The 26,392-nt window shown below is 43.4% G+C and overlaps 1 protein-coding gene across 1 annotated transcript; it reads right to left on the bottom strand.

Annotated features, from left to right (window-relative positions):
* Positions 1-1,613: 1,613 nt before the first annotated feature.
* slc6a20 (solute carrier family 6 member 20) lies at positions 1,614-26,168 on the bottom strand. Its single transcript, XM_088998636.1, has 11 exons — positions 25,970-26,168; positions 11,804-11,944; positions 11,206-11,297; positions 10,886-11,113; positions 10,670-10,780; positions 10,267-10,508; positions 9,900-10,062; positions 9,456-9,657; positions 5,773-5,932; positions 4,110-4,275; positions 1,614-3,511 (listed from the first exon to the last, which is right to left on the bottom strand). The coding sequence occupies exons 1-11, from the start codon at positions 26,091-26,093 to the stop codon at positions 3,353-3,355; spliced, it is 1,788 nt and encodes a 595-aa protein (XP_088854762.1). The 5' UTR covers positions 26,094-26,168; the 3' UTR covers positions 1,614-3,352.
* Positions 26,169-26,392: the final 224 nt, after the last annotated feature.

The following is a 26,392-nucleotide window of genomic DNA, read 5'->3' as shown; positions in this document are numbered from 1 at the left end:
TAAAGTAAATGTACTCAGTACACATTTTCTAATTGTCTCACTAGTGTGTGTATGGCACTGCCAGTGTGTTGTAAAGACAAATGTTAACCTGGGAATAAAACAAATTTACTTACGACGTCTTTTCTGATTTCTCACTGGAGCGTATACGGTCAACTGCATTCATAGTAGTGATGTGTCGTTCGCGAACAAACAAGCTCTTACTCTTGAAGTGAACAACTGGAGCTGGCTCTTAATAGTGAGCCGCTTATTGGAGCCGATTCCGTAACTTGGTTAAGTCGCACGTCTTCTTCTTTTCGGCTTTTCCCTTCAGGGGTCGCCACAGTCAATCAGTGTCCACCATCTAACCCGGTTTTGTGCATCCTCATCTCGTAGCTTCTTTCATGTCCTCTTCTTTATATTCTTTATTTTTTCTATTCACTCTCTCTCTCCCCTCTACCCTCTCCCCACTTCCTCTTCCTTTCTTTGCCTTTTCTCCTTTTTTTCTTTTTTTCTCCCTCTCTGACAGCGTGTTTGTGTTTTTGTGTGCAAGCTATTTATTGAGTACATTAGTAAAACATAGTTTTCTTGATTAGAATACCGCTCCCCTGGGCGTTCTAAGCGTGAACAGATGTAAGCAATAAAACATTGTCTCTTCCATGAACTGATAAATTTGTAACCTTGCTAATGAGCTCTTCCTGTGAAGGAGTTTGAAGTCTTAAATTACTTCGGTGATAAAGGAGTTTCTCAAGTCCTAAATTCCGTCCAAGGCCAGACCTCCTTTTTTTGCACCACGGACCGGTTTAATGTCAGACAATATTTTCACGGACCAAGGGATAAATACAACAAAATAAGACATTTGTTTTCTACTCATTTTGCGAGCTTACGGTGGGCTAATTTTAGCGGTATGTATCACGTGACGTAGACAAGCGTTTTGACATGCGTCAAAAGTAAGTCATAGACGGATGTAATCTGGTAATTTTTCATTTTATGTACATTATTTATTCTTTCTGCGCGGTCCGGTACCAAATGACCCACAGACCGGTACCGGTCCGCGGCCCGCGGGTTGGGGACCTCTGTCCTAGATGAAGATGACAGTTTAACTTGCTGTGTCTGTTGACCTCAGATTGACCCTCGGTTGTCTGTGCTTCAATTGTGTATCTGAGTCACATATGTTGACTAAGCATATAACAGCATGAAACTTTTAAATATGATAACATCTTATTAATGTGACACGATGACAGGAAGTCAAAGAAAATAAAACGATGTGTAAGTAAATAGAAAAGATGTTAGAAATGTGTTCCAATAGCGAATTGCCCTAACATAAACACAAGCGCCAGGGCAGTCAAGCGGCAGCAATCAAATAGTGCTGACATTCGCCCGAAATCTTGTCTTTCTCACCTTACACACTCTAATATTACAATTCATAATCATCTTTATTGCCAAATATGTAGAACACACAAGGAATTTGTCTCCAGAACACGCTGCACTTGTATCAAAAAAATGGACAAAAATGGAGGCACTATACAGTTCTATTTGAGAGAGTTAATGGCTTGGGGGAAGTAGCTGTTAAAATGTCTGCTGGATTTGGTACAAGTTATTCAAAATTCTTTCATTAAAACAGTCAACATTCAATACACATTTGTTATTTTATTTGGATAGTGTTGTTGTACAAAATGCATCCATTCTTACTCAATGTATTCCATAACTTTGTATTTAATGGAACATACAAATTGATATGATGTGACTACTCATATCGATTTGGGTGAGAATATGGAATGTTATGATTCATGTGATAAGAATATTCCAACAGATCTACGTATCTACATATTTTATATTTCCTATTCCACAGGATATGAGGCAATAACGTCAGTACCAAATCATACTTTGTACAATGCAAAGGTATTTCAAATAAGATATTCATGAGAAGGACACTACAGCGGGTGTTGGGCCTGTGAAAACATACAATAAAGAAAAATACATAACTTGAATAACATTGTAGAAACCACTTATACAGCAACATCAACAAATAATAGTTTACACCAACTTCACAGACAATTTAGCTTTCAGTCATAATATAATACGCACATATAATAATAATACGCATTTCCTAACGCTCAAGGACACTTTACAGTCACAGGATTTAAAAACTGTAGTCATTTGCCCAAGTGCCGCCAAATATTGCCGATTGTGCGTTCCAGTTCACATTGGCAGTGTCTGAAATAACGTCTGCCCAGATGCCTGGGGCGTGCAACTTTTACGTCGGGCGTACAACTTACAGAACATCTCCGCGCGGGTGGCTGACAAATTTTTCAAGAAAAAAAAACAAACAAAACAAAACAAAACAAAAAAAAAAAAAAGATTTTTTTCAAATCAAACGTTGGCTATATTCCGATTTCTAAATCTTCGTTCGGTTTGGTAATTTCGGAATTTCGGTTCGTTTGGCAATTTGCATACTCGGCAGCCAATCAGAAGCCTGCATCTAATAACTTCTTGCTTCCAGGTGCATTTGCATATCATTTTCCAAAGTAGACGCACAGAGAACACAAGACACATGGTTAAATGGTTAGGAACCAAGCCAAAACCTCAGCCCCAGAAGAAAGATGCAAAAGAAGCTAACAAAATTTATGACGCTACAAAACATAAACGTACATTAAAAGCATTGCGGAAAGAGGAGTTCACGTGGCTTGTAGCAGACGACGCAACACAAACAGTGCATTGTGCAACATGCCGGACAGTGTATGGACAAACGACAACTGGAGCAAAATCATCATATGATAAATTAGGCAAGGGAGCATTTGTGGTCGGTACATCCTTAATAAAAAAATCCTTAATACTTTGCAACAATTGTTTTTTTTTTTTTGCGATTAGTCGTCTTATTGTGTTTCAAGTTGTGAAAAATGGGGCAGGCAACTTTATAGCTGGGCAGGCAACTTTTCAGAGTTGTCTGCCCTGGTGTCCGCTAACTTTTTGTCATGAGTTTCAGACACTGACATTGGCTGCAGAGACACAAGCAAAACGCCACCCTAACAGGAAGGAATCCTGTTGGCAAAAAAGCTCCAGCTGCTTGTTGAGGGCTTACTAGAAATCCTGATTCTTCCTTTCCTCTGTTTGCATCACCCCATCATCATTGCTTTTACATTTCTCCCCTTGCAATTCTTGCCTACAGAGTTGCAAACAACACTGCGACTACAGCGTATTTTTTTCCTTGCTAACTCAGGGGTGAGGAGTTTGGCTTTAGATCTGCCATGACCTGTGGAAAGTGCCTTGAGAAATCCAGCGTGAAATTGTGCCTTATCAATCAAATGGAATATAATTAAGGGTGATAAATGGGAGACCCTCGAAAGGCACGCTTTATCATCTGATTGTAGGCGCGCTACGCAGATATGGTGCTTTCTTCAATCGAAGTAGAGCATTTCCTGTTTGTGCAGTACACATAGAGAGCTGTGAGGGGAACACAGCTGACCGCAGACACCAGGAGGGTGGCAATGAAGACTTGACCAAATATCGGATAGTCCGTCACAACTGTCTTTCCCTGAAACAACAGATACAGTTTGTGGTCAGCCTTCACAGACCAATTCCAGGAAATCATCCAACAGTAAGCATGTACATTCCACGTCTGTGATGCATTTGCATATGGATCTGTTTGACAAGAAAGACCCAACTTTTTGTGGGTGGCTCTCAGTCATCATCCGAAGGTATTCCCTCCCACACCCACATAACTGTCAACGCTTTATGCATGGTCACCCGAGGGATGTGGTTCACTTCTATCGAGCTGAAGAAAGGCTACAGTACTGTCACTTCCTTTTTACGCCTCGGCACAAGCAGTCATTCGGCTTGCCTACAGAGTCTGTCACTAGTAGCTGTGGGTGATTCGATTCATGCCAGAAAGTGATAACTTCTGGTTTCACTCCTTCCCTCCAGTTACTAAATGTTTCAAGCTCTTTAAATTTTCATGTGATTTTGAGCAACAGTGGGAAAAACATTTCGTGTGCTAGGAGGGACTTGAAGTGATGTTTACATCCAAGAAAAAGGTATGCATAACTTAGAGCAATGCAGTATACATTTTCATAAACTAAAGATTTGTTGTCATGCAGTAAAATAAAATAGATGAATTTGAAAAAGAAGGTTACCAGCTCCATGTTCCACGCTTGGTAGGTCGGTGTCCCTCCTCTGATGTAATTGACAATATAGAAGATGAAGAGGAATATGAGGAGAAGAGGACTGACTATCATCCACATGATCTTCAAGTACCAGCTCGGACGGTGGCCAAGCATGTCCTCAATGTCTTTTTCGAACCTACAATGAATCAAGCATTATGACAGAATCAGAATCAGAATCAGAATTATCTTTATTGCCAAGTATGTAGAACACACAAGGACTTTGTCTCCGGTAGAACACGCTGCACTCGTCAGAAAAATTGAGGCACTATACAGTTATATTTGGGTGACTGTTTAGAGAGTTAATGGCTTAGGGGAAGAAGCTGTTTAAATGTCTGCTGGATCTGGTGCACATGGATTGGTAGCGCCTGTCTGAGGGGAGTAGCTGGAAAAGGTGGTGGGCAGGGCGCGGAGGGTCCAGTAGGATTTTCTGCGCCCTTGTTTCGATTCTTGCAAGTCCTCGAGAGTGGGCAGGACAAGCATGACAATACAGTGATACCTTGGCTTACGAACTTAATTGGTTCTCAGACAGAGTGTGTAAGGCAAAAAGTGTGTATCTCAAAAATTAATTTCCGATAGAAAACCATTAAAATGAGAAAAAAAAACATAAAAACATAATTTTCTACTTTCTTATTTTCTAAGCCTTAAAACTACACAAAATATACCTTATTTTATATATAATAAATGTGCTATGGTATTATAATTAAAGAAATAAACTGTACTATATAATAAAGTCGTTTTATTTATTTTTGTGATGGTCGTTTATGGCTTGATGGAATGGAGTGGCCGGTTTCCTCAGCATTAAACACTTGATGAGGAACGTAACCTTCTTTCACCATCTTGAGGAATGATCCCTTGTAGGTGCTTTCTCTGTGATCATTTTATCTAGTTCCTGATCAATTGTGTTCTGTTTAGCTTGGTTGATATCTTTGTTTGTGGTGCCTGATTGATGGGATATTTTAACCTTGCAGTCTACACTCTGCCTTTGAACTATCCAAGTTGAAACTCTCTCACTGTCATCTGCCTGTCTCTTTAATGTTTAAACCACCTCCCCTCACTGCTGCGTTCTTGACCAATCAAGTGGCTTTAACCGAACACTGGGGGCATGGAATAGAGGACAAAAACAGTCGGCTGCCATTTTGTTGTTAGAAGAACGGGCTCGTTCGCGAACGACACATCACTCATTGTGGCAGCTCCGTATGTATCCCGAAAACTAGAACTGCTTCATGTCATCACAAAGAGGGTACAGCAAGTCCTGAAGAATGAATGTCTCTCTGTCTCTTTGTTTTGTCATATTGTCTCTATGCTGTCATATTATTTGTTATTTAGTTTTTTTGTTCTTTTGACTTCAAGACGGCGCCGCGAGAGTGGCTGCCATTCCAGCAGCTCATGTCTTTTGTTTTTCTACTTTCATTCCTTTCATCACTTTGCTGCTGTGAAATGTAAATTTCTCCACTGTGAGACTAATAAAGGCATATCCAATCCAAAATAGTTTGTATGCCAAGGAAAAATGTTCATAAATTTCACGTTCGTAAACCGAAACGTTCGTAAGCCAAGGCGTTCGTAAACCGAGGTATCACTGTAGTTATCATTACATTGTTGCATAATGCATGGATAACAACGACAGGATACCAACCTTTTTATTCCATAAAGATAGCTGACAGTTATAACCTCAACGAGGACGACAAATAGTAGGGCGAAAGATGCTCCGTATTCATTGAACATGGTAAACCAATAATTTCCAGATGGGGTGGTAAAGACCAGGCCAAGCAGCATAAAAATTACACACAATGTCCCTGCAGAGAAAACAGAGGACACAGAGAGCAGTGAGCCAATAAAATTTGGGGCATATCATTTTTTTAGTACCGCATGATAGAATATGTAGGTTTGAAAGGGCCGCTTGAATTTTGTTCTCCTTTTTGAAAGGCAGTCAAGATATCAGTGATATGTTGTTTGTATTGCCTAGTTCAGGGTTGCCAAACTTGTTGTTCAGACCATGAAAATGAATACATATTCAGTCATCACATTGTATCATTCCATTAATTATTATTGCTGAAGTGAATATAAACATTCATTCATTCATTCATTCATACAGCGATCACTTCAACATGCTCAGTTGGAAGGCGGACAGGAAGGCAGGGAGTGGGAACAGGAAAGGAACATGCTGTTTTTGTGAAAAAGTGGTGTAATCTTGGGCATCCATCCATTATCCGTACCACTTATCCCTCATTAGAGTCGTGGGGGGTGCTGGAGAATATCTGTGCGGTCTTCGGGCACTCGGTGGGGACACCCTGAATTGGTTGCCAGCCAATCGCAAGGTGCACAAAGACAAACAACAGTCACACTCACACCTCCAGACAATTTGCAGTGTTCAATCTGCCTGCCTTGCATGTTTTTGGAATCTGTGAGGAGACCCATGCGGGCCCGGGGAGAACATGCAAACTCCACACAGGGAGGCCGGAGCGGGATGCAAACTGGCGACCTCTGTACTGTGAAGCCGCCGTGCTAACCACTCAAGTACCGGGCCGCCCAATCCTAGGCATATCACCATCAAACAGAAAACCTGTAGTAGGGACGTTGAGGTGCTCGCCATCGGCGTTAGTCCGCACTGCCTCTCACAGGAATTCTCGCATCGTAGCTGTGACGGTGTAAGATCAAAGAGAGGAAAAACGCCAACATGATGAAAATGGAAGACCAGCTACAGGTCACTGGTTTCTGGAAGTGCCTGACAACCAGCTCAGACCACAAAAGCCCAACGACATTGACTGACAAGGACAACAACTGGGCAGATGAACTAACCACACATCTGTCCCTCCACCCAACCACCAGCATCAACTGCAGCTGCACTCATTCTCACTGTGAACCCCGGGCTACCACGCCTAGCTTCCAACAACAAACAACTGCCCTCCCAACCAACAGTACACCTCTATCCCCAATTTCCTAGTTCCTGCCTGTCTGTCACAAAAGCGCAGGTGAGGAACAAACTGACGAGGATGAAGGTAAGGAAAGTAACAGGTCAGGACAACATTAGTTACTGGATCCTTGGGACCTGGTCCAACCAACTGTGTGACATCGTCCAGAACATGTTCAACCTGAGCCTGAAGCTGGGCAGAGTTCCACAGCTGTGGAAAACTTTGTACATGGTGGCTGGGAGCCACCTGAAGGAGCTGTTGAGCTCCTTCAGGTCCCAGTGCGCTGATGTCTCACCTGATCAAGACACTGGAGAGGCTCTTCCTTGCCTACCTGCGATTTCTGGTGAGCTCATAACTGGACTTGCTACAGTTTTTCTACCAGCTGTGTGGAGGATGCCTTCATCTACCTCCTCCACTTGGCGCTGTTAGAGCTGGACAATGCTGGGTGCACTGTGAGGATTATGTTCTTTGATTCCTACAGTGCCTTCAACACTATCCAGCCCAACCTACTGGGGGATCAGCTGTGGCACGCCGGAGTGGACCATTACCTCACATCATGAATTCCAGATTACCTCATAAACCGGCCGCAGTATGTGAGGGCAAAGAACTGAGTTGGAGAAGCTTCTTTGTAGCACTGGGGCATCACAGGGGACAGTCCATTCCTGTTAACCCTCTACACTTCTGACTTCAGCTACAACACTCCAACATGTCATCTTCAGAAGTTCTCTGATGACTCTGTGATTGTCGGCCTCATTACAGAGGGAGATGATCGGGAGTGCAGGGGATGGACAAAGGACTTTGTGGACTGGTGCCAGCAGAATCACCTCAAGAGCAACCCCGGGAAAAACGAGTTGGTTGTGGATTTCGGCAGGAAACACTGCTCACCTGCACCAACGAACATCCAGGGTATTGACATAAAGAGAGTGACCTCCTACAAGTACTTGGGTGTTCTTCTCAACAATAAACTTGACTGGTGTACCAACACGGATGCCCTGATCAGGAAGAGACAGAGCTGTCTCTTCCTACTCAGGAAAGTGAGGTCTTTTGGCGTTCGGGGGTTACTCCTTAAGACCTTTTATGACTCTGTGGTGGCTCGGCCATCCATTATTGCATTGTGAGGTGGTCAGGCAGCATTACAGCACGGGACAGAGAGAGAATGGTGCGACTGGTCAGAAGGGCCAAGTTTGTCTTGGGCTGCTACCTTGGCACCCTGGAGGAGGTGAGGTACAAGACAATGCTAGCTAAACTAAAGCTATGGTGGACAGTCCCTCCCACCCTGTCCAGCCCACCCTGACAGCATTGGGTAACTCCTTCAGCCAGAGACTGTTAGACCCGCGCTGTGAGAAGTAGCGATACTGCCACTTATTTCGAACGACTGCTGTCAGGCTGCTGAGTAAACACGTGAAAGCCTGAACTCACGCCATCCATACATTGTAAATAGCACAATCACATTATGCAGCATATATGCAGTTGCATGCATGCTTATATCTAGATGTTATATTTTATACTGCATTCTGTACTGCGAACAGTTATTTTTCTGAAACACTATTTTGTGCATGTCATACTTTGTTTTACTTTTCTAACGCCACCCTCCACTAACCTCAATTTTGCTGCTGTACACTGCAACTTTCACCATTGTGTGACAAATAAAGGGTTTCTCACATGATCTATTTACCAATCCTCTTTTTCCTCACAAGGGTCGCAGGGAGTTCTGGAGCCTATCCCTGCCGTCTTCAGGCAGTAGGCATGGGACACCCTGTACAGATTTAAGCAATGATCATGGAAGTTGACACAGATGATTTGCTTTTGCGGATCGCATAAAATCCGCTGGCGGGACAGATATGGTCCACAAGCCTTGACATTAACACCTGTGGTCAAGTTTGTTTCATTAGCTTTCTGTAGGAATTAAGGCAAATAGTTGAGGATTTTTGGGGTGGCTAACAGCCCTCTATTTATTTCACTGAATAGATCCAGCACTTCACAGAACCTCATCCCCACATTCAGAACCCCCGCCATCCCCCAAAAAAACAGAAACAGTGTAGTAGGTGCACGGTTTTTAGTTACTCGAGGATCAGAAATGTGCTGTCTTCATAAATCAACCATAGAGCACAATGTGGAAGAAACAATTTTTGGCCTCAGCAATGGTTCATTTACATAATTGAATTTCGAGAAAATTTTCAAGCGTATAACCTTCCTTCTCACTATAGACACCTTCACCTTTTTAACTAGCCATGCAGCTCATGTCAAATGTCATTGAATTTTTTAATATTTTGGTCATGTTCAGCTCTTTATGTTGACATTCTGTCAGAGCTCTTGGGTGAATAATCCAGCATATACTGAGCAGAATAATTGAAAGTCATAAAGGATAAAAAAGATGAGTACCAAACAATATCCACTCATGTCTTACCATTTAAAACTTCATTGCTCACTTTGGACAGTATCTTAAAGTCTCGTAGTGGGGTAGTGATTGCAGTCATGTTGCCCAGCATGCTGCCCAAGCCAATAAGCAGAAGCATGATGAAATACAGCACTGACCATAACTGAGGTAGGGGCATGTTTTGAATGGCGTCACTGTACACAATAAAAGCCAGACCAACCCCTTCTACTGCCTGAAACAGATGAGAGGGGAAAAAAATATATTCTTCGATGATACAAGAGTTTCAATCTACCTTGATTTGCCCTCTTGGGAGATTGCGGATTAAAATGGATGTTTGGAGAAATGTTGTGGGTTAGTTTTTTCAACCAAGCAAAAAAAAAAATTAAATAATCACATGCTGTAACAGAGGAGCTCATATGCACCGTAGATTAAGTACTTTACAGATTTATTGCAAGTGAATGATGAAAAACAAACCGTGTCAAGTTCCTTGTTTAGGTCACAGGCTTCTAGTTTATTGCCAAGTTCGGCAAACTGCTCTGGGTAAGTTGCATTGAGGGTTTTAATCCAGTCAAGCACATTGTTGTTGTTGATTGCATCCTCTGCCAGGTTAAAGGAATTTAGCAGCAATATGCGTGTCCTGGAAGGGAAGACTGGACTGTTCACTTTCAAAACACAAACATTTGAGGAATACCAAGCTGTAACACAGTTCCCTAAGACTAATGCCATCTGTAATTGAATATCTAATTTACTTGATGTACGTATAACAGAGGGCTAACATGCACTCACTGTATTTGGATCTTCGAGCAAAAATAATGATTAGGAAGAAACACTGAACACTCACCTCTCCAAGCAGTTCTCATAGTTAACTGTGGCTTTAAAGCCATAGATGGAAAATGTGATGATGGAAGCAAAGATGGAGGTTCCACTGTTAATGAAGGAGACAGCGTAGGCTTGGTGCTCAAAATTGTTGTTGTACTGATTGTAGCTGGAAAACGCAATGAGCGACCCAAATCCCAAACCCAGAGAGAAGAAAATCTGAGTGGCAGCATTTATCCATGCAGTCGGATTAGCCAGTTCTTCCATCTAAAATCATGGAAACATACGAGTCAATATGGACAGAACACATTCAGATGTAGTGTATATGCTTGGCCAAAATATAAACATATGCCAACAGTACCAATGTACTGACAAGTTTTTGTTCCGTCTACATATCACATCATAACGCCAAATTAAGACATCCTTACCTTCGGTGTGATCATGTATGTGATACCATGGATGGCACCAGGAAGAGTCAAACCCCTGATGAGGTAAATAATAAGTACCACATATGGAAATGTGGCTGTGAAGTAAACAACCTGCAAAGCAACATTGTCATCCTGTCAGTCCATTGAAGAAGTAAACCTGTGCTCGGTTTGTCTTGTTCTGAGGCTTTATGCAATTCCAGAAGAAACTTCTCCTACCTTCCCAGATGACTTAATTCCATGGATAATGAAGAGGTAGGTGATCACCCATGACAGCAGGAAACATAAAGCCTGACCGTTATGGATGCCTCCACCCTCTTCAATCGAAGAAGAAATGTCCAATGTTTCTCGAAAAAAGAAGTACTGAGTTGAAGAGGCCTTTTGGCACTCTTTCACGGGTCCTGTTAGGTTGGAATTGACAGGGCAGATTGACCAAGGCAGGACTGACTGTGAAGATAAACCAGAGAAAGGTTAGCGTGATGGCCATATAAATTCAGACCGCTTATAGTGCGATTCTCAGAAGTTACTCATTAGCTCACCTGGAAAGAATTAAAGAGATACCAGAAACTCCATGCATTGATGATGTTGTAGTAGAGGCAAATGTACACAGAGGCGACAATACTAGCCAGACCTGAAATGACAGATTTAAGATGAAAATTTTATGTCTTTTGAATGTTTGTATTGTTTTAACAGATATCTGAGGTGTTTTTCTGTTTTTTCCCCTCAGAAAACTGGAATTTCCACATCCAGTGTATGAGTCTGCTTTTGCCTAACAGGGCCAACAGACTCATAGTGCAACAGAAGAGTCGGATACAGTCCAGAAGCACATACAAGCACTTAAATGGAACAAGGCTAAATGTGAACAGTGTCCTCAAAAATGAAGTTAGCGATGCATCATACAGAGCAGGCCTGTGGACATTTTGCACACAGGTGTGTGTGTAAGCACATGAGTGAAGGATGGCCAATGTTCCGGACAGTCTTCATCAGTCAAGTGTGTTTTGTTCCAATGTCAAATGGCTGACCTCTCATGCACACGCACCTATCCACATTTTCCCGACATCCAAATTAAGGCAGTATTTTTTATAGGACAAAAGTAATTCTACAATAAATAGCAATCATACATTTTCAAGTACGTACCCACTCCTCCCAAATACGGGTTAATGGCCGACCAGGCACCAATGCTTCCCAAGCGCATCTTTTGACCAATGGCGAGCTCCATGTAGAATAAGGGCACACCCTCAAGAAACAGCATCAGCAGGTATGGAATCAAGAATCCCCCTGGTGGAGCAATGCAAAAATAAATACTCTACCTGATTCAATGCACCATAAGTATATTTAGTATCATTTTAGTAGCTCCTACAGATACTTTCTCCTTTTTGAAGGGGAAGTCAAGAAAAAAATATTTGGCACAATCATCTGTTCTATATGCAGCGACCAGTGTAGATGGTACTCTGGTTAATATTGAGTTTATGAGTATGAAGAAAGCAGTACAATTTGGCAATTTTTATACATCTTAGGAGATGACAGTTGATTGAAAATGACAGTTGATCAGGGCCCAGGCCATGAACAGTCTGATGGATAAAAACGGGTGAATATCTTCGACACTGCAATCTTAATCAGCGCAGCTTCTGGAATAAATTGTAAAAACATTTTTGAGGTGCCTTCCCCTTTAATACTGTAATATATATATATATATATATATATATATATATATATATATATATATATATATATATATATATATATATACGCACGGAGAAAATTACATGCAAACAGGGTCGGATATATCGATAGTCCCGGTTATATCGATATTTTTTCGGACTCCCTTGAATATCGATATAACGAGACTTTACTGTATATATATATATATATATATATATTGGCAGTGGGTAGGTCCTATAGACCTTCACGGGTGTAAAGACGACCCCACCATCCACGAGTCTCCGGAGCCTCTAAGGCTGATTGATTTGCTAAGTGAAATGATGTGCAGGCTTTTATTGAACAGTTCCATCCAGAAAAGACCGTGGTTATGAGAATCATCAACATGATGAATGATAATGTGATGCCTCAGTTTTGTAAGACCTTACAAGTCAGAAAACAACAAGTGTCAATTAAGAGCCATCAACGACCATCACAAATGTAAATAAAGTGACTTTATTATCCAGTGCAGTGTATTTCTTTCATTACAATACAATAGCACATTTATTCTATATAGAATAAGGTATGCTGTGTGTAGTTTTAAGGCTTATTTAGTTGAAAATTATATTTTATGGAGACCTGGGAACGGATTATTCTCATTTTAATGGTTTCCTATGGGAATTTTTTTTTGGGGATACACACTTTTCGCCTTACACACTCTGTCTGGGAACCAATTAAGTTCGCCAGCCAAGGTCTCACTAAATATATATATATATATATATATATATATATATATATATATATATATATATATATATATATATATATATATATATATATAAGCGGCTGGATAGCTCAGTTGATAAGGCATCGGTTTGGCATATGGGAGACGAGGGTTCGAATCCCACTTGTGGCAGAGAAAATGAGCACAATGACATCATCCAGTGTGGGTCCTTGGGCAAGACCCTTCACGCTAATGCCTACCTCAATGATGAGAGACAATAAATGGAATGACATGCCGGCTCAGACGTCGCCCGGCCAAACAAGGTCTGCGTCAGGTGCTGGGGAACCAGAGCACCCTGATGAAAAATGGGCTACTGGAACAAAGCGGAGATGGACGAGATGCGATAACATGGCTCTGTTGGAATGCTACTACTCAAGCAACCCTAGTCAGAGGGGTTACATGCGGAGAATGGGGGCTGAATGGTTACTTCGAAACCCACAGTCACGGTTGACCACGAAACAACTAGTAGCTCAGTGTTCCAATATCCACAAACGGCAATTGCTATCACAAGTTGAGATTGATGAGGTACAACACAAATTCCGAGGTGAAGGGCCCCAGGCTGCCACATCACAGGAAGAGGTTCAACCAGAGATTGGGAGGCAAGCCCCAATGAATAATGAGATTGGGAAGCCAGCCCCAATAAATGAAATGCTGAGCGAGGCAGCAAATGACCTGAGAGATAAGATCATGGCAAGAATGAAAACTGGGCAACGAAGGCTCCGATTACAACGGCTATGTGAAGTACCACCTGAAAGTCTCATGGAAACTGTGAATGCAGCACTGAGAACGATCCCGACCGGAACGATCACGGAAACCAATGAGCTGATATACACCTCAGCATCAGTGATCCTAGACATGCTTGGCTACAAGAGCAACCATGAGAGCCACGAGATTCATTACCCACCATGGAAAAGACGGTTGGAGGCCAAGATCAAGGCGGCTCGGAAAGATGTGAGTCAATTGACGGAGACCCAGAGAGGTGTGAATAAAAGGCCAATACCCAAGAGGTACATGCAGATAACCATACCTGAAGCACTCGAAACTGCCAAACAAAGGCTCCAGGCCTTGGCCAGTCGCCTAAAGAGGTACATGAAAGAGAATGAGGCCAGAAGAATAAACAGGCTGTTCGCAACACAACCTGCGAAAGTGTACGCTCAGTGGCAGGGTTCTAACAGCAGAGCATACCCTCCAAGGCTGGAAACTGAAAGATACTGGAAAGGCATATGGGAGAAGGAGGTCGCACATAACAGCAGTGCACAATGGCTGGTGACTCTGAAAGAGGAGCACAGCAACCTCCCTGAACAGAACCCAGTTACCATCACAGCGGCAGATATACAAGGAAGAGTCTCAGGTATGAAAAACTGGACGGCACCAGGCCCGGATATGGTCCACACCTACTGGCTAAAGAAACTCACAGCTCTCCACGAGCGCCTAGCAGCACAAATGAACCAGCTGCTGATGGATGGGACTCAAGAAGATAGTACCGCTTATTACGATACTATTTCTATGAACGCAAGGAGAAAATTACATGCGCGCAGGATCGGATATATCGATTGTCCGGTTATATCGATATTTTTTCAGACTCCTGAGAATATCGATATAACGAGACTTTACTGTATATCACAGCGGCAGATACACAAGAAAGAGTCTCAGGTATGAAAAACTGGACGCCTGGTCCGCACCCACTGGCTAAAGAAACTCACAGCTCTCCACGAGCGCCTAGTAGCACAAATGAACCAGTTGCTGATGGATGGGACTCACCCAGGATGGCTAACCGAAGGGCGAACAATTCTGATCATGAAGGATGACTCAAAGGGTGCAGTTCCTTCCAACTATTGGCCAATAACCTGTCTCTCCACAACATGGAAGCTCATGTCAGGCATCATTGCGGCTAAGATAAGTGGACACATGGATCAATACATGAGCAAAGCACAGAAAGGCATTAGTAGAGATACTAGAGGTGCCAAACATCAGCTGCTGGTTGACAGAACAGTCGCTCAAGACTGCAGGTCCCGACATACCAACCTGTGCACAGCCTGGATTGATTACAAGAAAGCATATGACTCGATGCCACACACATGGATCAATGAATGCTTGGAGTTGTATAAGGTCAACAGGACCCTGAGAGCCTTCGTTGCAAACTCGATGAGGATGTGGAAAACCACACTTGAAGCCAATGGCAAGCCCCTAACGCAAGTGTCCATCAAATGTGGCATATACCAAGGTGATGCACTCTCCCCACTGCTGTTCTGCATAGGACTGAACCCCCTCAGCCAGATAATCGCCAAGACAGGCTATGGATACCGCCTCAGAAATGGAGCTACGATCAGTCACCTCCTCTACATGGATGACATCAAGCTGTATGCTAAGAGCGAAAGGGACATAGATTCCCTGATCCACACAACCAGGATCTACAGCAGTGATATCAGAATGTCATTCGGGCTGGAGAAATGTAGTCGGATGGTGACTAAGAGGGGCAAGGTAGTCCACACTGAAGGGGTCTCACTCACTGAAGGAACAATAGCAGACATTGAAAACAGCTACAAGTACCTCGGTATACCACAGGCCAATGGCAACCTCGAATTAGCAACAAGGAAAGCGGCTACGACCAAATACCTCCAGCGGGTGAGGCAAGTCCTCAGAAGCCAGCTCAATGGCAAGAACAAGACCCGGGCAATAAACAGCTATGCCCTGCCAGTGATCAGATACCCTGCAGGAATAATAAGGTGGCCAAAGGAAGAGATTCAGACCACGGACGTTAAGACCCGAAAACTCCTCACCATGCACGGAGGGTTCCATCCCAAGTCCAGCACCCTGAGACTGTACACAAGCCGTAAGGAAGGAGGCCGGGGACTAGTGAGTGTGAGAGCCACTGTCCAGGATGAAACATCCAAGCTCCATGAATACATCAAAGAGAAGGCTCCAACGGATGATGTACTCAGAGAATGTCTCAGTCAATGGGGAACAGAGGATGAGGTGCTGGAAGAGGGACAATCATGGGAGGAAAAGCCCCTACACGGGATGTACCACCGAACCATAGCAGAAGTGGCTGATCTCAAGAAGTCCTATCAGTGGCTAGAGAGGGCTGGCCTAAAGGACAGCACAGAGGCACTCATCCTGGCTGCCCAAGAGCAGGCCCTGAACACCAGAGCCATAGAGGCAGGGATATACCACACCAGACAAGACCCAAGGTGTAGGTTGTGCAAAGAGGCACCTGAGACAATCCAACACGTAACTGCGGGGTGTAAGATGCTGGCAGGGAAAGCCTACATGGAGCGCCATAACCAGGTGGCTGGCATAGTCTACCGAAACATCTGTGCGGAGTATGGACTGGAAACCCCAAGGTCAAAATGGGAAACACCTCCCAAGGTGGTGGAGAATGACCGAGCAAAAATCCTGTGGGACTTCCAGATACAGACTGACAAGATGGTAATGGCCAACCAACCAGATATCGTGGTCATAGATAAAGGGGAAAGGAAAGCCGTTGTCGTGGATGTAGCGGTCCCGAGTGATGGGAACATCAGAAAGAAGGAACATGAGAAAATCGAGAAATACCAAGGGCTCAGAGAGGAGCTGGAGAGAGCCTGGAAGGTAAAGGTGACAGTCGTGCCTGTGGTGGTCGGAGCACTTGGGGCAGTGACCCCCAAACTCGACGAGTGGTTGCAACAGATCCCGGGAACAACATCGGATATCTCGGTCCAGAAAAGCGCAGTGCTGGGAACAGCACGGATACTGCGCAGAACCCTCAAGCTTCCTGGCCTCTGGTAGAGGACCCGAGCTGAAATGAGGACAGACACCACCCATGGTGGGTGAGACGAGGATTTTTTTAATATATATATATATATATATATATATATATATATATATATATATATATATATATATATATATATATATATATATATAGTAAAGTCTCGTTATATCGATATAGGTTATATTGATAGAACACCATCTGCCCTGACGGATGGCTGGGATTTTCCGGAAGCTGCTACTTGCTGGGAAACAACATCGACCAGCTCAAATATTGGGCCGACGCCAGAACCAAATGCTCCAATGAGGGGGCTCACCTGCTCGTCATCAACGGGGACACTCTGGGCACTTTGGGGGTAAGATGGCTTCATCCTCTTAAGCTTCGTCGCTCCAAAGTATGGAAGGTCTTCGAACGGAACAAATGTTGTTCATACTCTTCTTTTGGTACGCAACAATAATACTTAGTGGGTGTCAGGTCGGGTGGAGACTTCCGGCAGTCATCTTTTAACCTCGTCAACTTTGAATGTGGACGGCTCGGTCATCGAGTGGTTAGCCACTTCACATTGTGAGGCCGTGAGTTAGAATCCCACTCCATCCCCCCCCTCCCCGGCCCACTAGGGTTGCCTCCCACATTCGAAAAACATGCACGGCAAGAGATGCACATTTCACAGTAAGATCAGAGCATTGTCATCAAATGGTGAGTATAGTTTTTGCTTTTTTGAATGTTGCTGTGCCGATGACCATTTTGTGTTTGGGAGCCTTTTACTGAGCGAGTTGCTTGTTCTGTAGCCACAAAGGGACATAAGTCTTCTTGTGCCGGTCCCAAGCCCGGATAAATACAGAGGGTTGTGTCAGGAAGGGCATCCGATGTAAAAGTTTGGCCAAAACAAACATGCGGATCAAACCTCTAAAGATGGGGGACACTGATTTGCTGTGGCGACCCCGTCAAGGGAAAAGCCGAAAGGAAAAGAAAGAAGAAGATAGTACCGCTTATTACGATACTATTTCTATGAACGCAAGGAGAAAATTACATGCGCGCAGGATCGGATATATCGATTGTCCGGTTATATCGATATTTTTTCAGACTCCTGAGAATATCGATATAACGAGACTTTACTGTATATCACAGCGGCAAATACACAAGAAAGAGTCTCAGGTATGAAAAACTGGACGCCTGGTCCGCACCCACTGGCTAAAGAAACTCACAGCTCTCCACGAGCGCCTAGTAGCACAAATGAACCAGTTGCTGATGGATGGGACTCACCCAGGATGGCTAACCGAAGGGCGAACAATTCTGATCATGAAGGATGACTCAAAGGGTGCAGTTCCTTCCAACTATTGGCCAATAACCTGTCTCTCCACAACATGGAAGCTCATGTCAGGCATCATTATGGCCAAGATAAGTGGACACATGGATCAATACATGTGCAAAGCACAGAAAGGCATTGGTAGAGATACTAGAGGTGCCAAACATCAGCTGCTGGTTGACAGAACAGTCAAACAAGACTGCAGGTCTCGACATACCAACCTGTGCACAGCCTGGATACCGCCTCAGAAATGGAGCTACGATCAGTCACCTCCTCTACATGGATGACATAAAGCTGTATGCTAAGAGCGAAAGGGACATAGACTCCCTGATCCACACAACCAGGATCTACAGCAGTGATATCGGGATGTCATTCAGGCTGGAGAAATGTAGTCGGACGGTGACTAAGAGGGGCAAGGTAGTCCACACAGAAGGGGTCTCACTCCCTGAAGGAACAATAGCAGACATTGAAAACAGCTACAAGTACCTTGGTATACCACACGCCAATGGCAACCTCGAACTAGCAACAAGGAAAGCGGCCACGACCAAATACCTCCAGCGGGTGAGGCAAGTCCTCAGATGCCAGCTCAATGGCAAGAACAAGACCCGGGCGATAAACAGCTATGCCCTGCCAGTGATCAGATACCCTGCAGGAATAATAAGGTGGCCAAAGGAAGAGATTCAGACCACAGATGTTAAGACCCCAAAACTCCTCACCATGCATGGAGGGTTCCATCCCAGATCCAGCACCCTGAGACTGTACACAAGCCGTAAGGAAGCAGGCTGGGGACAAGTGAGTGTGAGAGCCACTGTCCAGGATGAAACATCCAAGCTCCACGAATAACTCAAAGAGAAGGCTCCAACAGATGATGTACTCAGAGAATGTCTCAGACAATGGGGAGCAGAGGATGAGGTGCTGGAAGAGGGAGGAAAAGCCCCTACACGGGATGTACCACCGAACCATAACAGAAGTGGCTGATCTCAAGAAGTCCTATCAGTGGCTAGAGAGGGCTGGCCTAAAGGACAGCACAGAGGCACTCATCCAAGACCAAGATGGCGCCCGAGTAGGCAGCCTCAGCAAGTGCTCTCACGAGCCTTGCTTTTTTTGGTTGTTTTTGTCTTGTTTTGTGTTTTCTTTTGTCACTTTGTGTTGTTGTGCATCGTGTGGAACGGATACAGATTGTTTTTCAGCATTTTTGACCACAACGTTTATCAGGAGGAGACTGTGCTGAGCGGTTGCGCCTTTTTGGCAGCATGAATATGCCAGTGCTGTTTTTGAATGTGAGGAATGTCGGAGCCATTCGACTGCCATCGCTGGACACCAAAGGGGCTGTTGTGCTTTTTTTGCGCCTGTAATGGGCAGCATCTTCACAGCCCCGCTTTGTTTAGCGGAAAGGTCAGTGCTGTTTGACAGTCTGCGGCTGGATGGATGCATGGCTTGAGGAACCCGCGATAAGAAGAAAGGAGCATCAGCGCAGAGCGCCGATGCGTATGTGGAACTGTTGCGGCTTGGAATTGAAGCAGATTTATGTGGAACAGGAGATATAAGACAATCTCTTTTTGTCAATGGATGCTACAGCTGCGTGTTTGCTTTCAACATTTAGCTTGTAGTCGACGTGCACATTCCACCATGATGTCCCTGATCCACTGGTGGAAAGACGCTTTGATCCTCTCCTCTTTCATCTAGAACTGCTTCATGTCATCACAAAGAGGGTACAGCAAGTCCTGAAGAATGAATGACTCTCTGCGTCTTTGTTTTGTCATATTGTCTCTATGCTGTCATATTATTTGTTATTTAGTTTTTTTTTGTTCTTTTGACTTCAAGACGGCGCCGCGAGAGTGGCTGCCTTTCCAGCAGCTCATGTATTTTGTTTTACTACTTTCATTCCCTTCATCACTTTGCTGCTGTGAAATGTAAATTTCTCCACTGTGAGACTAATAAAGGCAAATCCAATCCAATCCAATCCTGGCTGCTCAAGAGCAGGCCCTGAACACCAGAGCCATAGAGGCAGGGATATACCACACCAGGAAAGACCCAAGGTGCAGGTTGTGCAAAGAGGCACCTGAGACAATCCAACACATAACTGCAGGGTGTAAGATGCTGGCAGGGAAAGCCTACATGGAGCGCCATAACCAGGTGGCTGGCATAGTCTACCGAAACATCTGTGCGGAGTATACACTGGAAACCCCAAGGTCAAAATGGGAAACACCTCCAAAGGTAATAGAGAATGACCGAGCAAAGATCCTGTGGGACTTCCAGATACAGACTGACAAGATCAGAATCAGAATCAGAATCATCTTTATTGCCAAGTATGTAGAACACACAAGGAATTTGTTTCCGGTAGAACACGCTGCACTAGTATCGTCGTCAAAAAAAAAAAAAAAAAAAAAAAAAAAATGCTAAGTGGCACTATACAGTTCCATTTTGGCTACTGTTGAAGATGGTAATGGCCAACCAACCATATCGTGGTCATAGATAAAGGGCAAAGGAAAGCCGTTGTCGTGGATGTAGCGGCCCCGAGTGATGGAAACATCAGAAAGAAGGAACATGAGAAAATCGAGAAATACCAAGGGCTCAGAGAGGAGCTGGAGAGAGCCTGGAAGGTAAAAGTGACAGTCGTGCCTGTGGTGGTCGCAGCACTCGGGGCAGTGACCCACAAACTCGACGAGTGGTTGCAACAGAGCCCGGGAACAACATCGGACATCTCGGTCCAGAAAAGCGCAGTGCTGGGAACAGCACGGATACTGCGCAGAACCCTCAAGCTTCCTGGCCTTCCTATATATATATGTCTCATCTCATTTTCCGTACCGCTTATTCCTCATTAGGGTCGCGGGGGTTGCTGGAGCCTATCTCAGCTGTCTTCGGGCATGAGGCGGGGGACACCCTGAATTGGTTGCCAGCCAATCGCAGGGCACACAAAGACCCTTTAAGCAGCATTTCAGTTTCCTCCCACACTCCAAAAACATGCATGGCAGGCAGATTGACCACTCCAAATTGTCCCTAGGCGTGAGTGTGAGAGTGACTGTTGTACGTCTTTGTGTGCCCTGCGATTGGCTGGCAACCAATTCAGGGTGTCCCCCGCCTCGTGCCCGAAGACAGCTGAGATAGGCTCCAGCAACCCGCGACCCTAATGAGGAATAAGCGGTACGGAAAATGAGATGAGAGGATATATATATATATATATATATATATATGTGTATATATACATATAGTAAAGTCTCGTTATATCGATATCGGATATATCGATAGTCCCGGTTATATCGATATTTTTTCGGACTCCCTTGAATATCGATATAACGAGACTTTACTATATATATATATCCTGTATATATTGTGAGTTTTCTTTATTTGAAGTTGATATCAGTTTTCGGCAGACCACAGGTAACACTGCTCTCCAGGCTGTCCTTCCTCCTCGAAGTGACTGCTCAGTCTGGCTTTAAAGGTACTTCACCTGAGCTTCTGGCTAATCGGGTCCCAGCGGCAATTGGCCATTCCCAGGTGGTTGCAATCACCTTCTCAGAGTTAATTAGTGGTCGCCCAACTCTACTGTTTTGGATGGGGAGAAATGTGCACCTTTCTCCCATCCAAAATCCAGAACACACAAAATTATTTAACATTTCTTTTAGCATCATGACATCGCAATTCAACCAAAAGTTGTTGGTAAATAGATCTTGCTCTTAAATTGCGCAAAACTTGTGAATGTGTGCGTGGGTAGTGTGTGTGCACGTGCTGTGTGTGCGCGTGTTTGTATGTGTGTGTGTTGAGGGGGGGGTGTTCATCTTTGTCTACCCTGCGATTGGCTGGCAATCAGGGGTGTCCTGGAGGACACCCTGAACTATTACCCAAAGACAGCTGACCCGCGCGACCCTTGTGAGGAAAAGCGTACCAGAAAAAAGGATAGATGGATACTTTGATGATCTGCTATTTTTACATCTCTGATTTACAGGTCAAAAGATACTTTTATTCTCTCCTCTTTCATCAATAACTGCTTCAAATGACAAAGCGTATGTAGGCGGACTGGTTAAGATTGCATGACTGTGCCTTACGTTTTATGTCGTGTTATATTGTTTTGTCATTTCAAGTTCATTCTTCATTCAAGTGCTTTTGTTACAGCTGATGCTGTTGTGAAAGTGCAATATAATATTTAATGTATTTTCCATAAATTTCACCTGACTTTTTGTGATTTGCGAATATAATGAATTGTTTTCACAGGTGGGATGATTTTTTTTGTTTTTTTGACTTCAAGATGGCGTCGTGAGAGTGGCTGCCTTTCCAGCAGCTCCTGTATTTTGTTTTTCCACTTTCCTTTCCTCTTCCTTTCATAACTTTGCTGCTGTGAAATGTAAATTTAAAGGTACATCCAATCCAATCCAATCCAATTGTTGTATTTGATTTCATGCTGCAGTTGTTGTGTTTGTATGTCACTTAAATAGTTATATAAGTCAGTCTTATGGCTTAACTCCTCAGTATTGTGTGTAACATGTGCAAGGCTGCACACTGCACATTCATTTGCAATGTCACTCTATGGTTCAGCCTGAGAGTTTATGACATGTTATTCAGGTTTACAGCTTTCCTCAACTTTCTATCAACTCGAACTCTGGTAAGGATTTGTTTCGAAATTTTACAACCCACGAACCTGATATTACTGGAAATGCATCATTGTCTGTATAATTGTATTCAATTCAATCAGATCCAAATTAATGGTCATCAGGCTTCCATGTTTGTTACTTGGAATACTGATGTCAACAGGTGAGTAAACTTTTCATTCATTATTTTTTTTCTGGGGGGGTCTCATGCTCGCCCTTTTTTCTGCTACTGTAACCCAACAGCAGTTAAGCAAATGATCAATATATTTAAAGGACAACCGACATCTCCGGACAAGTTGTGTCCATAATTTGTAAAGTCACTTCAAATGACTTCTACTGAGCGTATTTTACAAAGATTCCACCACATATAGCGATATTTTACGTTTTAAGACTTGCGCTGAATATTCCGGAAGTCTTGTTTTTGAGTTGGTGACGAGTCCTCACGTTATGTCACTGAAGGAACGCCCCTGACCGAAAAAAGGACACATTGTAGCAGTCCTTCCATCACGTCAATGCATTTTGCTGTACTTGTTTGGTCTGAAAACTTCGTGTTGCACCAAAAAGAGGCAGAAGAAGGCGACAAAGCTCAGAGTAAGGAATTAATCAGCCTGTGGAAACGGGCAACAATTAGATGCTATAAAATGCATTTCTGATGTCAGTTAGGAAACAAAAAAGTGATGTCGGTCGTCCTTGAAAGGACAACCGACACAAAAAAGTGATGTCGGTTGTCCTTTAAAGGACAACCAACACCATTTTTTTGTTTTCTAACTGACATCTGAAAAACGTTTTATAGGATCTAAATTACCCAAAATAAGCAGTCTGATATTTTTAGTCAAACGCAAAACAAAACACCAATAGAAATGACTTAAAGTTGCCCAAAACTGCCACTAATGAGCTCAAAACTGGAGAGATTCGTAAGTCCCACTCCCATGTTCTTCACGTATCGTCAGGAAACTCCTTCACGAACTTCCTTCCTCCAGAATCAAAAACAATGGCTTCAGAGAGTTCTGATTCAGAAAAGATCCCTTCTTGTTACTCATCCAGTTATGAATATGATTCAAATAGTTTTGACGAGTAAAGCATAAGTGTTTATGATCGATTAAAGAAGTCCTTCCGTATCAATTCGAGCCGTGTATGCAAGTGACGAAACTGGTGAAGGGCACGACATCTGAAGCATATATGAAGCATATATGAAGCGCTGCTTCATATATGCTTCGCTTAGCAATATGACATCAACTTCTGAGATATGTGGCATATAAGGACATGAATAACAAATAATAAGATACAAGATGTCAACATCAATGCAGATTGTTTAATGGTTCTGCATACTTTGTTGTTGTTTAAACTTTCAAGATGAAAAGTTACAAACTTACGTACGAATGGCCTTCTATACAATGGAGTTCATAATAAGAAAATTGTAGTTAATAGCAATTCACATCAAATCGAGAATATAATCACGCGGTCAAGAAAAGCATTCATGTTCGATTCGAAGATAAGACTGACTGTCGAAATGATATGTACCAGGTTTGACTGCCATCAAAGTGTCCTTTCGGCTACACCAAAGAGCTCGGTCCCCGTTCTGAAGAATGTCATCATATTTGGCTTGGAAGAGCTCCATTTTATAGGTTCAACAAAATAATTTATGAGCTGGATGATCAGTCTTGAGAGGAGCAGAAACAACATGAGAGGATGACAACGGTTATCCATCGCTAACTCCGGTTAGCTCCTCGTTCTCCTTCGGCTGGTGCGCTACGGCTACGAGCTAACAGCAACTGGATGTTTGTCCGATCAGTTCGCTCCACTAATATGGCGATTGCTCTCTTTCACCACTGGAAGCAACTTTCTACCCATTGTCAGGCTGAGAATATGACAGCAGTTATCCAAGCGGGGATTCGTAAATTCCAGGTTAGCTCCTCGTTCGCTTCCGGCTGGTGCTATACTGCTACAAGCTAACAGCATCTGGATGTCTGTCCGATCGGTTTGCTCCACTAATATGGCGATTGTTCTCTTTCCCATTGTTGAGAGGATGACAGCGGTTATCCAAACGACGAATCACTAACTCGGGTTACCTCCTCATTCGCCTCCAGCTGGTGCTCTACTGCTCTGGTCCGTCGGAAATGGCTGGTTTGTCCGCTGGAAATTTGTGTAAACTTACACCTTCTTTATGCATGTTACCGCAATTGGCTGCCACACAACGATTCACCATCATGTTATTTATGTTATCCTTCTAATGTCGCAATCAACATGGTCTTTTCAGATGAAACAAAGTACCCAAAATGCACTGGGTATCGCTTTCTCGGTCAGGGACATTCACTCAGCGATGTCACTTCCGGCATCGGCATCAACTCGAAAACAAGACTTCATGAATATTCAGCGCGAATTTTAAAACGTAAAATATAGCTATATGCATTTGAAGTGATTTTACAAATTATGGACGTAACTTGTCCGGAGGTGTCGGTTGTCCTTCAAGTTAGTTTGCCTTATTCAAAACGGACACCACACACCGACAGTCACCACACAACAGGTTGGTCAAATCGTTTTTGCTAAATGAACTACTAATAAAATTAATGTATTAATAACAAGACAACCCTGTGCATTGTACCGGTATATAATTAGAATGAATATCATACCGATCATTTTTAAAAATTGAAAATATATAATAAAAAAAGACTATAAGGTAACATTAGAAACAGTTAGATGATGTTCACGGGTTTAAAATTGTGAGTTTCTTTTTAACTGTGTTTGTCTCCCCAAAGTTTTAAATAAACTAAGCCAGGTTGTGTCTTGAAGGACAAAAATGTCCCTATCCACACGAATTTAATTTAGGTCGGCTGACCACGAAAAAGCCTGAAGCGTCTTACTTGGCAAGAGAAGTTGCAGGATGCCTATTGTTTATTTGATTTTTCATTTTACTGGTTGTGACCACTTTATCGGCCGATTTGCAGCATTCGGTGTGAAATAAAATTCCATGTATATAAACTACGTTTTACATTTTTTGGAGTTATGTTTATTTGCAAATTAATATTTGCGTGCCGCCATTTCACGACACCGTTTTTAAAATGATCAATTAGGAAGTGGGTCTTAAGCAACAAATACGTTATGGAAATGTTTCAATAACTATGAAGACATTCAAGCGTGATGAGTTTAAGGGTGAGAAAACGTTCCACCACTTCATCAACAAACACGAAACAAGCCCCAATGACGAAAAGACCCAAAAAATGAATAAATAAAAACTCACCTCCCCCGTGCATCTGGCACAGGTACGGGAATCGCCAAACGTTCCCCAGTCCAACAGCATAAGAAATACAGGCCAATAGGAACTGCACGGGACTGTCCCAGTTGGGTCGGGTGTCTTCTCTCATGTCGGCTCCTCGGGTGAACGTCAAAGGACAGGGGCACCTTGTCAATAGGTTGTGTGAAGCAGGACGTCGCCTTCAGCCTTTTCACAGCGCCGTGATTAACAAGTAAACTGTAGCAAGGGGTGGGGCCTCGAAGAGCCACTTCATGATCCCAATCATTGTTTTGCGCATCAACGCACGTAAATACCCGTATCATAATTTACGGACGCACACACGCACGCAGAAATGCAAGAGGACAAAAAAAGGATACCAAATCCACTCTTTATGACTATTTGAAGGCTATATTTTTCAAATCCTGAAAT

Source organism: Hippocampus bargibanti, linkage group LG06, assembly GCF_051943395.1.
Source record: "Hippocampus bargibanti isolate YZ-2025 linkage group LG06, ASM5194339v1, whole genome shotgun sequence".
Taxonomy (NCBI): Eukaryota; Metazoa; Chordata; class Actinopteri; order Syngnathiformes; family Syngnathidae; genus Hippocampus; species Hippocampus bargibanti.
The sequence above is the reverse complement of the archived record's forward strand: the minus strand, read 5'-3'. Positions and strand labels throughout refer to the sequence as shown.